The sequence below is a fragment of the Vipera ursinii genome (genome assembly GCF_947247035.1).
Source record: "Vipera ursinii genome assembly, chromosome: 4".
NCBI lineage: Eukaryota > Metazoa > Chordata > Lepidosauria > Squamata > Viperidae > Vipera > Vipera ursinii.
The window spans coordinates 90902107-90915553 of NC_139514.1; the positions used below are offsets into that span (position 1 = coordinate 90902107).

General features: G+C 36.8%; 1 protein-coding gene across 2 annotated transcripts in view; it reads right to left on the minus strand.

The window, feature by feature from the left end:
- Nucleotides 1-3583: 3583 nt before the first annotated feature.
- MCF2L (MCF.2 cell line derived transforming sequence like) overlaps nucleotides 3584-13447 on the minus strand; it is a 115787-nt gene continuing 105923 nt past the window's right edge. For both annotated transcript variants that reach the window (XM_083362494.1, XM_083362493.1), the window contains 8 exons: nucleotides 12936-13028; nucleotides 12377-12455; nucleotides 11682-11748; nucleotides 11191-11300; nucleotides 7202-7320; nucleotides 6654-6766; nucleotides 5908-6011; nucleotides 3584-5480 (listed from right to left, as the gene is read on the minus strand). In XM_083362494.1, the coding sequence (XP_083218620.1) occupies nucleotides 5386-5480; nucleotides 5908-6011; nucleotides 6654-6766; nucleotides 7202-7320; nucleotides 11191-11300; nucleotides 11682-11748; nucleotides 12377-12455; nucleotides 12936-13028 (780 nt within the window). In that variant the 3' untranslated portion in view covers nucleotides 3584-5385. The remainder of the gene's footprint in view (nucleotides 5481-5907; nucleotides 6012-6653; nucleotides 6767-7201; nucleotides 7321-11190; nucleotides 11301-11681; nucleotides 11749-12376; nucleotides 12456-12935; nucleotides 13029-13447) is intronic.

The following is a 13447-nucleotide window of genomic DNA, read 5'->3' on the forward strand; positions in this document are numbered from 1 at the left end:
AAAATAAATATTACTTTATTAACTGGTAGAAGTCTGGCCAATAAGTTCTTTATCCCTTATTTTACCATACAAGACTGAAATATTACAGATGTGGGTAAGTCCCCCATGTGAAATTATCAATACTGGTGAGGTCAGTAAGGCCCAGACTCACCTAATGAGTTCCATAGCTGAACAAGGTTAATCACACATATTTTCTGAATTTAAATATGCTGTAGGGTTTTTTTGGTTAAGATTGGAAAGACTGCTGATTTTGGAATGGAGGAAAATATTTGTCAAGTATAGAAAACAGACCAATAATAGTTTCCTGAAAAAGTATGTGCATGATACAAGATGTGAGGAGAAAATTTCTGCAAAACAGAAAAGAGGAAGCATGACTTGCAAAGTTATAAAAATTTGGAAATGTTTCAATTCTGGCCTGTCCCCCCCTGCTTTGAGATGTTACAGCAATAGCTGCAGCAGCTTATGGAGAAGATGTATTTTCTCCATTTTATCTGATAAATTACATATTTTTAAATAATTTGGATCTTCTATTGCTTTAATTTTAAGAAATTCCTTAAATGGAATCCAGGAACTGAGCTTTACCTATTATCTATTCTCCTAATTAAAACGACTGCTCTAGCTTTTTTATTTGTAGTCCACACAAAACAAATAAGTAAACTTGAGAGATGGAGATCTTTCATTTAGAAAAAAAGCAGATACCTGGGACGATTCTCATTCTACTGAATGCTGAATAGTCTTCTGTGCTGAATGGTCTTCTATGGCCACGTTTCTGAACTTTGGCCACCTGAAAATGTATAGATTTCAATTTCCCATAGCTAGCAGGGCAATTGTGGGAGTTGAAATCCACACATCATCAACTGGCCAAGGCTGAGAAATCATGCTCTCTGCATTATTTTTTTATATTAGATTTTTTAACCTGCCTTTATTATTTTTATAAATAATGCAAGGAAGTGAACATACCTAATACTCTTTTCCTTTTTTCCTAAAACAGCAACTTTGTGCGATGAGTTGGGATGACTGGTCCAAAATCACCCCACCAGCTTTCTTGTCTAAAGCAGGACTAGAACTCACAAATTCCAGGCTTCTAGCTTAGTGCCTAAACCAGGGGTCAGCAACCCAAAACAGCAAAAGAGCCACTCAGAACCGGTTCCGTCATACACACAAAAAAGTCGGAGCTGCAAAATGTGCGGGTGCATGTGGGCATGCACGTGGGCACGCACGCGCATAACAAGCAAAAACATACACCACCCCTACACCCGCACCACATCCTGAGCCGCACGCACCTGTCGCTGCCCAGTGCCACCAGCTTACATGGGGGGGGGAAGGGCAGGCGACGGGCACTGGGTTGCTGCGGTGCCTTCAGCACGGGCACCGCCGGAGCCACCCGAATGCCCTGCCCCTCTCCCGGGACCTCCAAACCTCTGCGTTTGATGAATGCAGCAGCTCTCCAAACCGCCACCGCCCCATTTGCAGAGCTGCTGCATTCCTCCGTGTTTGAAAGAAACTGAAAGAAACACGGACGAACGCATCAGCTGTGCAAAGAGGACGGTAGCAGTTTGGAGAGGTGCGCGTGCACTCTCCAAACCGCTGCCGTCCTGTTCGGGGGTCTGCCACGCTCATCAAACATGAACAAACGCGGCAGCTGTGCAAACGGGACGGCGGCGGTTTGGAGAGTGCGCGCGCACTCTCTCTCTCTCTCTCTTCCCATCAGCCGGCTCTGGTGGGGCTGCCTGCCATCCTCTCTTTGCTCGGCTCCGCTCTGCCCAGCTCGCCTCCGCCTCCCTCGCCCATTACCTCAGGCAACATCCTCGCTAGTCCGGAGGCGGCCACTGGAGCGGGGGTTTTAATGCCTCGCCCCCTCCCTTATCCTTCTCTCTCTCTTCCCTGCCGCCGCCAAAGAGAGAGAGAGGGAGAGAACTTCAATCTGCGCGTGCCACTTCTTCCCCGTCCTGCCAAAAGCGCCCGAGCAGAGCGACAGCGCTCCGTCCCAACCACCCCAGGACTAGCGCCGGCGGAGATTCCCGCAGCGCCTTGCTTGCTCCTCCACAGACTGAGAAGGGCCTGACTAGCGGAGCGGAGGCGGCCATGGTGGGGATTTTAGCGCGTGGGTCCAAGCAGTCCCATGCTGGTCCAAACAGCGAAGGGAGAGGCGAGACGTGGCAGCAGCAGCCCCGGCAAGCTCCTGCCGCCTCCCCTCATAGGACGCACCTTCTCCCTCGCCGTGGCTGCTAGCCACGGCGAGAAGGAAGGGGGGGACGCGCCTTCTCCCTCGTCGGGGCTGCTAGCCATGGCGAGGAGAAGGAAGGGGGGGCGAAGGCAGCAGATCTACTCACATTTTTAGTTCTCCTGTCTCTTCCTCCACTCTGTCAAGTGCAGTTAAAAAAACAAAGAGGTTTGTGGGTAGTCCCACAAACGGTTTGTGGGCGGTCCCACAAACCAACCAATCAATTTAAACTTTTCAAGTTTTTTTTGGTGAGATTTAATTGATTAAATTTTTTTAGTGCCACTTTTTTTCCCAAAAGTAAACATGGCAGAGGGAGAAGGCCTGGGAGCCGCATGGGATGGCTCAAAGAGCCGCATGCGGCTCCAGAGCCGCAGGTTGCCGACCTGTGGCCTAAACCACTGACTCTATAATCCCTTCATAACCTCTCATACTTTCAGCTAACCCACATCATAACTAGTTTGGCTTTGATACAAGTCCTAGTAGAAGACAAAGGAACATGTTAAACATAAAAGTTATACATATATTAGGAATTATTTCCTTCTTATTCTTCCAAAATTGAAGTCTCAATATTAGTGGTCCAAAAGAAAATCAATATCAAGTTATAACAAATCCAATACACAGAATGCAACTGAACGTGATAACTGCCATTAATAGACAGCTTTGTAAGAGACACTGATTCGTAGCTTCTATTAGATATGATAATTTCACTCTATTTGTTCCAGCTATTTATTCTACAAGAAACTCATTTACATTATATTTATCATTTATCATATATTTATCTAATCTAATTTAATATAATTTAATTCCCATATTGTTGAACAGTATTTTCTCCCTGAATGTGTTAGGAATATAGCCAGTTTTGCACCTCACAAGTGACATTTTTTCTTTTACAAATCATTTCTCAACATATATTCCCACAATTTTTCTGCAACTAATTATCATATGGCAGTGATTTCCACACCAATTCCATGCTCAGGTATTAGCAAAAAATCTGTTTGGTTAACAATAAAGCTTAAAATCCATTTATTTACTGGTGTGCTTATTGTCCGAAAGAGTCAATTGCCTGGGCACCTGATCATTGCCCTCACACTTGGTAAAATACAAATTTATATTGTAAAGTAAGTGGTTTGGGGGAAAGGGGAGTAGACAGCCTTGAAATGCTGCCTTATGAACAGAGACTATAAAGGCTTTGTCTTGTTTTGCACCCACTATGAGTGCAATTGGATTTACTACACCAATTCAACTTCTGTTTGTGCCAAGAAACAAAACAAAATCAAAATAATACACCCGTGTATTCGTGCGTGTGCGCACACCCCTCCCCCCTCAATACGTTCGGACCAACCAACAAGTAATGTTTAAATTTATTCAAAGTTTCATACATACAATAAGGATACTGAATTCTGTAGTAGTAATTTACATCAGCAGTAGAAAATTGAAATATTGGCTATTAAAGTGCAATGATACATGTACAAGCACATGAAATGACACTGGCAAGTATAAACAGGGTTTGATAGGAGAGCCTTCTGCAGAGCTTTATTTCCCTGCAGTAGCTCTTTCCAGAACTCAATGATAACCAACCATTTTATACATATTAAAGAGTCACTTACTGTTTCCCAAGCCAAAGCAGACTGGCAGAGGGAGGAAGCAATAAGCCCTATGTATGTACTTCAGCATTACATTCTTCTTTCTCAGTCAATGTTGTAAATAAAAAAAGTTTTTTCTCTCTTTTTTGTTACACTCATATTTACAAAATAAGTTATAAAGAATATTGCTAGTAGATTAGCAGAACAGAGCCAGTGCTGACTTTGCTGGCATGGCCCTATTTTCTGAGAAGGTTCAGAGAAAGATAATTTTATGCTGAAAGTGTATTGATTAAAGCCTTGGAAAGACTGCATACTGCTGCCTTTTAAAAAGCTGAAATGCAAAGATTGGAAAATTATAAATAGACATTTTTACATTAATACATAGCACAGATACATATAAACAGGCTTACAAAAATAATATTTTGGTGTACTAACCAGGTCAGCTGCAGAAGATGGTAATGCTGGCCTGGAACTTTTCTGACATTTGGAACAATCAAAGTCAGTGGTTATAATGTATATCCAGAGCCAAAACCCAGACAAACTGTTCTGTTTTTACTGTTTTCATAAATATTGAAAGTCAAACATTCATTTCAACATAACACCAGCATGAGTTGTAAATTAATTCAGATGATAGGTTAATCCAGCATGGTTTAAATGTGGTTTTAAGTAGTACTTCCTTTGGCAAGATAGATTTGTGAACCATTTTCTAAGAAGAAATTGTTTGTACAATATCACTCTATTTCACACAAAGAAAGTAAAATACTTAATAATTTCTTTCTTGTTGTGTGATGCCTTCAGTTTTGCAACAACCAAATAAAAAAAATAGCAGCAGGGTTTCAGTCACACAGAGAATTAGAAAATTCTGAAATGATTGGACAGCTTTTGGCCTAACTGCAACAACAGAGGACAATTTTGTGACACTGTAGCATCATCTTAACTAATACAAAAATGGATTTCAATGTTTTTACTTCTTTTTTTTACAAAGATTTTTATGACCAAATAACTACTAATTTATCATAATTCCATAAACAGTAATTGGTCACAAAATTTGATTCCGTGTTAAAAAAATATCTGAGTTATTAATTTTGTTCATCATGGCTAAAGGAAATGCCACAGAAAATGAAGTTAGAAAATAATTACTATATCAAATTAGCAAGTACCCAACTCTGTAATTTCATGCATATTATATTTTGACCCCAGATAGTTTTTATTCATTTATTTATGAGGATCAAGTTTTTCAGTTGTTGTTTTCTACATTCTATATTAATTTAATTATTGATTTAACTAGTCAGATTTACACAATGGAAACTACTAGCTGCTGGTAATATTCTTCCCAAGTTATCCATGCCAAGGTCCATTTCATTCTTGATGAGTGAAAGGTTTCTGTGATGCAGCTTCCAAAAGTGTTATTCCCACTAATCCATTACAAATGTATTCAGGTTCTTCAAGAATAACCACTAAACCATCTTTACACACAAGAGGAGAGATGTGCAATTATGATGCTTCTTTACTTCTTTAACATCTGATAGTCACACTGGCAGTTTTAAGTCTTCAGAGAGTTGTGGTGGAATTTTCAATTTAACCTTTAGTATCTGAGAAAGTGGTGCTACTGACATTGCAACTTTCACTACAACTTGAAGATGAACTCAGTGTACTTGAACCCGCTGCAGATTCTGGAAAAAAACCCCACACATATATTAACAGAGTATTATACAGTTAGGATTGTATGTATTTCTAAATTGCTTATTGAGATTTTCCCTAAATGTAAAAGAAACTTGCACAAGATAAAACTGAATAAACCATTTCTGTAAAACAATGTAGATACAAACATTTGTATATTAATCCAAAGAGCACAACATTCCACTTAAGGCAGGGTTGTCAAACTCGCAACGGCATGTGACGTATCATGACTTTTTTCCCATTGCCGGCAATAGGATAGGTGCAGTTTCGGCATGACACATCTGGCCCACAAGCCAGTAGTTTGACACCCCTGACCTAAGGAGAAGAGATACCTAAGCAAAGACACATTTCTTTAAGATATATAATGAAATATATTTGATAAATGAAACTAAATGCAATCATCTGCAAAGTGAACCTTACCTGAGCTGCTGAGAGAGAAAACAGATTTTGAGTTGCTGAGTAACGGTATCAAAATGTTGATAGGAATCCATCCTTCTTTGTTTGTGCTCAAATTCCTAAGATACCTAAAAATACACATACACTAACAAACCGTTTGAAAAACCCAGCATCTACAAGAAATCAAAACATTATGGCTAAATTCAGAAGCAATCTGGCCACCCTGTGTTTAGATATAGATGGTATTTGGAATGTAATCTTATATACACTCTGAAGATTCCAGATTTCCAGCTGTGGCATGAATGTAAGTCAGAATCTCATTCTCCCATCTCAGACAATATTTTGTCTTGTAAATTCTCTCCTGAATGGTTCTAGCCATGATAACACCTATATTAAATGTAAATTGAGTTTGAGAGACAAATTGGAAAATTTATTATATTTGTAAATCAGATTAATTTCCCAAGACTCTAGGCTATTTATACTGAATTATTTTAGTTTGTTTTATACTGTATTGTTGTAGTTTTATCAAAGACTGTTCTTACCATGGGGGGCGGGGGAAGCAATATTCTAAGCTTCTTCAAGATTTCTTAACCATGGTTATATATCTAAAATAGTATGTGTGTGTATATATATATATATATATATATATATATATATATATATATATATATATATATATATATATATATATATATATATATATATATATATATATATATATATACTGGGCACATATATATTTCAATATATTTTGTATTAAAATACAATACCAAAGACCATCTGCTCCTTCATGGATTAGCTGAACTACCTCTCCACTGTTCAGGATCAAGCCATTTGAGTTGCCTTTATTATAACTGGCTACAACAGTGTATTTACCAGGAACCTAAATACAAAAATAAGAAACCATAATTGGTTTAATAAGAAATAATCATCTAAGTATTAGAACTGTCACAATAAATAGATTTGACATTTGGGACATAACTTAAACAGTTTTTCTACAGCAACGCTCCCAAATGCAGTCTTCAGGGTTAAATTAAAGACTATTTTATAACATTTCAGGATTATAGCTTTCTCATATATATGATTTTACATTCATACAAACATCTAAAATTTCAGAACCTTTAAGAAATGTTATAATTATGACTTATAATTATGTTACATTATTAGTAGCTACATTAGAATTGTTCAAAACTATATATAATTCTATTTTGAATTATAATTATAAAAACCGCAAACATTAATTTTTCCTTAGTGATTACTTATTGAGTGAGTGGATTCATATATCTCATCACACTTGTACATCAAAGATGAAAATTACCAGTTTCTGCTCTCCCTTTCCCTCTTCTTCTGCATCTGATGAATTAACTGGATCTTCTGCACTAGACCAACCATCATTTTCTTCAGAAGCATCAAGAGATTGAGATGTTTTGGACCAACCTGAACAAATCAATACTTATTATTAGAAGATATTTGAGATTCTCTCTTTCTCTGACATATACACACAGAGACACATAAATGGTTTTAATATAAAAATGCAGAATATATTTAGAACTAGGAATGACAAAACAAAATGAATTTAATTTTTTTTCTGCTATTAGTTTTACATTCCCCAAATTTTGGTTTTAAATATGAATAACGTTGCATTAAATCATATAGAAACATTTAATAATACCAGTAGTTAATATTTTATACTACAATACACAAAAAGTACAAAACGAGTTCATTCAATATTGGCAAAGGTATGCTTAGAACAAGCAAATGATAATCACTGCATTTAATTTTGAATCTCTCACTTCCAATATAAATAACAACTACAAACATATACATTTTCTTTATTTAACAATACAATTTCAAACAACTGCACATATTGTCTCATGTATCTTTCTATATTGGTTCAGTAATCTATCTTCCTCTCCTACTTTATTTATCACATGCAAGAAAGTAAACATAGCAGCAGGAATATAATTAGAAAATATTTACTTGCTAATAAGAGTTTCTATTGAATAAAATAACAGGATGGTTTAGGGAAAATCTGGCAGGATGGTTCAGGGAGAATTTGAATGTAGTTTTCCTAATAGCTAAGATTTTTTTTATTTTTAATTTTTTTTAAATTTTAATTCCATTTATATCCCGCCCTTCTCCGAAGACTCAGGGCGGCTTACAAGCTTAGCAGTAGCCTTCATTCTATGTATATGCCTGCTTATTAGGGCTTTCACACCACACCCCAAGCGGCATTATTACAAAGTCAGCTTATTGCCCCCAACAATCTGGGTCCTCATTTTACCTACTTCGGAAGGATGGAAGGCTGAGTCAACCTTGAGGTAGGATGCGAACCTGCACTAATTGCAGGCAGCTGGTGTTACTTAAGGAAGCATTAGCCCACTGCTCCACCAAGATTATACTTTTAATCCTGCCCAACTGATAGCAATAAATAGAACAACTTCTTTAATGGACAATGTCTGGAAATGTCAAACAAAGGAAACTAAGGAGATATATTTTTGTCTGAATTTTACTTTCTGAGATTTTTGCAGTCTATCCTCATTTCCACCAGATCCCAAAGCATTTATACTTAGCCAGTCGCAGACTGCTAGTACAGGGTTACGCTGCAGCTAGACATACTTGAGCTTATATTGGTCATTATATTGGTCACCTGAATCAAATTAGATCTGATATGGGGTCAGAGGGCTGAAACTTCCACAATCTTTGTTTTATTGAAAAAGCAGAAATGAAATTATTTTTCTTCTATAGCCCTGCTAACTCTCTGATCTAAATCACATACTCACTCAGCTACCATTAGAGGACTAAACAGATACCTAGTACAGATGGTCCTTATTTAGCAATTGCGGCATTTAGTGACCATTCCAAGTTAACTAACATTATGACCAATATTCACATTTATGACCTTCACAGGTCTGTAAAGCTGAAGCAATATCATAAGCACAGTCATGGTTTCACTTAGCAATTGCTTTGCTTAACAACCAAGCTGCAGATTGCAATTGCTAAATAAGGACTATCTGTGCCTTATTTTTTTCCTCTCCATTAGTAGCTCCTTGAACAAGAAACAGATGAATTTTTTTGTGATAATGGTAAATGGGAAACCTTCTGATTACAATTTTTAGAAATTCTAAAAAGGAAGCTTTTATCAAATAAATGTGCACAAATGAAGAATTAAAGGCAACAATAAAGGTAAAAAAGGTAAAGGTTCCCCCGTACATGTGTGCTAGTAGTTTCCAACTCTAGGGGCCGGTGCTCATCTCCGTTTCAAAGCCGAAGAGCCAGCGCTTGTCCGAGGACGCCTCCGTGGTCATGTGGCCAGCATGACTAGACGCCAAAGGCGCATGGAACACTGTTACCTTCCCACCGGAGTGGTCCCTATTTTTCTACTTGCATTTTTACGTGCTTTCGAACTGCTAGGTTGGCAGAAGCTGGGACGAGTAACAGGCGCTCACTCTGTTATGTGGCACTCAGGATTCGACCCGTCAAACTGCCAACCTTCTGATCGACAAGCTCAGTGTCCTAACCCACTGAGCCACCGTGACCCTCAAAAGGCAACAATCCTATCTACCAAATCCTACAAAGACTAAATCAAGCAATTAACCAGTGTTTGAGAGGTCTGTTGTGTCTCAAGAGGGCAAGGAAAGAAGGTCACAACAAACCACACCATGCAGAAAGCTCAGTGATCTAGGCCCAAGAAAAATACGTTACCTTGCCTGCCTTGTGTTGTTAGTAAAAGGTAAGTGGCGCTGACCCACTTTGCCCTGTTCCATGTTAACACAGAACTTGCATCTGTGAAAGAACTGAATAATAAATATCCCTCTTTCATTACACTGCAGCTATATTATTTCTCTATTATATCCTTATATCAACAGAGCTTTCTCCTGTCTCTAATGCCAGTTGCTTGCTTGCCAGGAAGAGAGCTGACGAATAAATAAACAAGACCAATAGCAGCAGGTTTTCTTTTCCCCCCTCACTTACTCATATCTTTAGAACGGAGACAGAAAACCCTAACTCTTTTTGTCATTTACCAGACAATCTGATTTTTGGAGTCCAAACCTGGTAGCCCTAGTAAGGGACAACAGTAGCCACAGGCTTACAGTTGTGAGACTCCTACCAGGTCAAAACATGCTGATGTTTGGTACTACCTATATTTCAGATATGAGACTCACGTTTTACACTGACAATTTTTAATAGTTTCCAAATGAGAGCTGTAGGTAGGTGGATCAATCAAAGGGATCATTCTAGTGCTTCCTTATAATGTTGAGTTTATTTTATCATGGATACAAATTATTGTGGTTGCTATGTCAAAATATTCTTAAATGCCAATTAGTTGGATTGACATCTTAGAGACAGCATTGACAAATGCTGACTATCTCAGTCTCTACTTAGCAGTATGCTAATATGTAGCACTATTAAGGACATTCCTACAATCTCTTTGATCTCACCCATACCCTTCATCCAGTGATCTTCTATCAATGTCACCCTCAGCCTTGCAGAACATAATCATATCTTTTATCTTTTAACAATCATATCTATCATCTGCTCACATTATCTGCTTGCAGCATAACTGCTTATATTTCATTTGAATGGAATATTTCATATTTCTCTAGTTTAAGGCTGATTGATCAGTTCTTCTGCAGTCTTTAGAACTGTAGTAACAATCAGATCCATTATTTCTACAAATGTTTCTCAACGTTCATGTTTCACAGACACACATTAACACTGGAAATACCAGTGATTTAATTATACGGATTGCTGATGCCATCAAAATAGTCTTATCGTTAATAAATTTGCCTAAGTTTTCTTATTGTAACTTTACTTCCCTAAGATTAATCTGTTCTTTATCTCTTTAGCACAGTCTATCCTTATTCCTGATTTAAAGAAAATTGAACTGTTGACCATCTTCACTATCAAACTTAAATTTACTAAGCAATTCATATTGGAATCCATATCAGTTCTTCAATTCTTCAAAGAATTGACAAACATAGCCAGCACATAGTAGAGACTTTATTGGGATTCTCTATTTATAAATGTGATTCTACTCTTTCACTCAAACAAAAAGGAGCTGGTAACCATTTTAGTGCAATTGTTAAACAAGACTAAGGACAGCAATGGATAAAGCTAAGACCACATTTTTTGAAACCTGAAAGTCAAATTCCATAGAGGCATTAACCTCTATAAATTTTAATATTTTATAATATTTACCAAGATCTTACATCACAATATAATAAAGTGCCACAGCATTTTTTGTTTCATACCATAACTCTTCCAATTGGTTTCATGGAAAGCTGAAGTGTATTCTGAATTTACCTCTGCTTTTTTCAAGATTCTTTGATGCTTCTGAACTGACACAACCATCTGGACTATCTGCATTTCTCATTTCTTGTTTTCTTAAGTATCTTCCCTCATTTTTTGAAGGGCTATTCATGGAAGAAAATGAGATTATATTTATCATTTATAGTTATCTTAATAGCACTACATGCATGGATGATTTACATCACAGAAAGAACTTTAAAACAAACTGCAGGGGATGGGATATCTTTAAAAGAACCCCCAAAGTAAATGAAAATATTGACTTATTTTGCATTAGAATCTAAAATCACATGGGAAAACTGGTTTTAGGAAACCATGTGTAACCTGAGTCCACAGTCTATTTCTTGGGAAAGCCCCTAAGGGACATTTAAGTACTGTACAAAAGTTAAGAATTTAAATCTCTAACTTGGCCCATGACACTTGAAATCCAAGAGCGTCAGTTGTTTTCAATATTTTAAAAATAATCTTTGAGGTAGAGAGTGACTCACCTGGTACTAGCTGAGAGAGACAGAGGTAAGCTCTGAGTATGTTCAAGAGCTTTATGCTGGATAGCTTCTGTGAGTGAGAAAGAGAGAGAGAGATTATCTTTCATTGACAAGCTTACGTTTTGGAGACAAACATTAAAGTTCTCTAACCATGAATGAAGGCAAACTGTAGTTCAAACAGGATAACTATTTTATCTGCAACCCAAATACCTTAATAAATGTATAAACATTTTTACACTATAATTTACTGGGTGTGAACAGAATTCTCACTTAAATAATAAGGTTTTAACTAGAGTAACTGCAACTTATGGTAACTTGCTCATGGCCATCACTTCTAGCTCATAATATATACTTTGCCATCTCTATTTATCTTTGCCTTTTCTTTATTGGGGCAGAGAAATGTCAAAAATAACCTTGCAGACAGATGAGAGTTTTCTGATGTGAAGGAAAAAACATGCTATACCTTCCCCTCCCCCATTTTCTATAGGAAAAACTATGAGGGTTCATCTAGAGATGGAAGGGTGTTGGGAGTTCTGCCTCAAATAATGACCACCATTTCAAGGAAGAAGAGTAAGCTTTGCTCTTCTCCTAAGAAATGTGTTTCTGTTCAGAAAAATAAATGCAATCTTCACTCTATGCGGATATTTTACACCTAAGTAATAGATATCTGGGAGATTGGTGAGAAAGACTTAACTTACGCCTGCAAGCCTGTAATTGGCCAGTCAATACTTTTCTAATTTCATTTACCCAGGTAGCTTTGATTTCAGGAGTCGCAGCCTATGTCAAAAAGAAAAAAAAACCAGAAATTTAATTCTTTTGTCTTTCTGAAGGCAGTCAGTCAAAAAGAAGAGAATTTAAGCAAATAAGGTTAGAATTGCGTCAGAGTTGAAACTGGCAAGAATTGTGACTAAGTCTTATTATGTGTGCAATATTTATAAGTAAATGTGTGCAATATTTATAAATATCCCCTTGTATTTTGACCCCCACTGGGATGCCACTGGCTTGTTGTCACAAAATGCAAGTAACTGTTTCTTCCTTCTGTTTCCCAACCATCTCGCCCCAAGACCTAGAGAAAAGACTGGAGCAGGTACCTTATTGCTGCATAAATTATGTTAATGATATTCTTGTATTTGTAATTATACTATTGTTTTCATGTTTTATTAGCTTCCTGGAGCATCATAGTTGGCAGAAGTGGGAAATAAACTGATCAAATAAATGGCCTTTTCAATAAGTAGTATTTAAAGAAAAGATTTTTACCTGTATTATGTAAACTTCTTCCCTTGCATTATACCAGATTTCAAATTTTTTAATATCGCCTTTCACATTTTCTGTTATTCCAACCGCAGTCATCTAGAAAACAAAATAAATTTAAAGCAATATTCAAGCAGATAATCTTGTCAAAACAAAATTCACACAAAATTTATTTAATTAAATACATTTTTAGTTTAAATATATTTTTGCAATTTTTCTTTTTTATATATATGGAATTATGGCACTGTACATAAGGAAATAATAACTAAAAAGAGTTTAGCTATTTGTGTTATTTTAGAAAAAGACATGTGCAGAAGAAAAATATACAAGAAATGAAAACAAGATTGAATTTGTTGGCTAGATTGACTAGGTACTACATTAATTAAACAGTACACTGATATTGTTATCCTAATTTTCCAAGAGCGGACATTGGAGTAAAGAAGATCAAAAACTTTAAATCTATTTAGACTTCTTTGGTTTTATGAGATATATAAAATGTATATCAGGTTTATCCACCA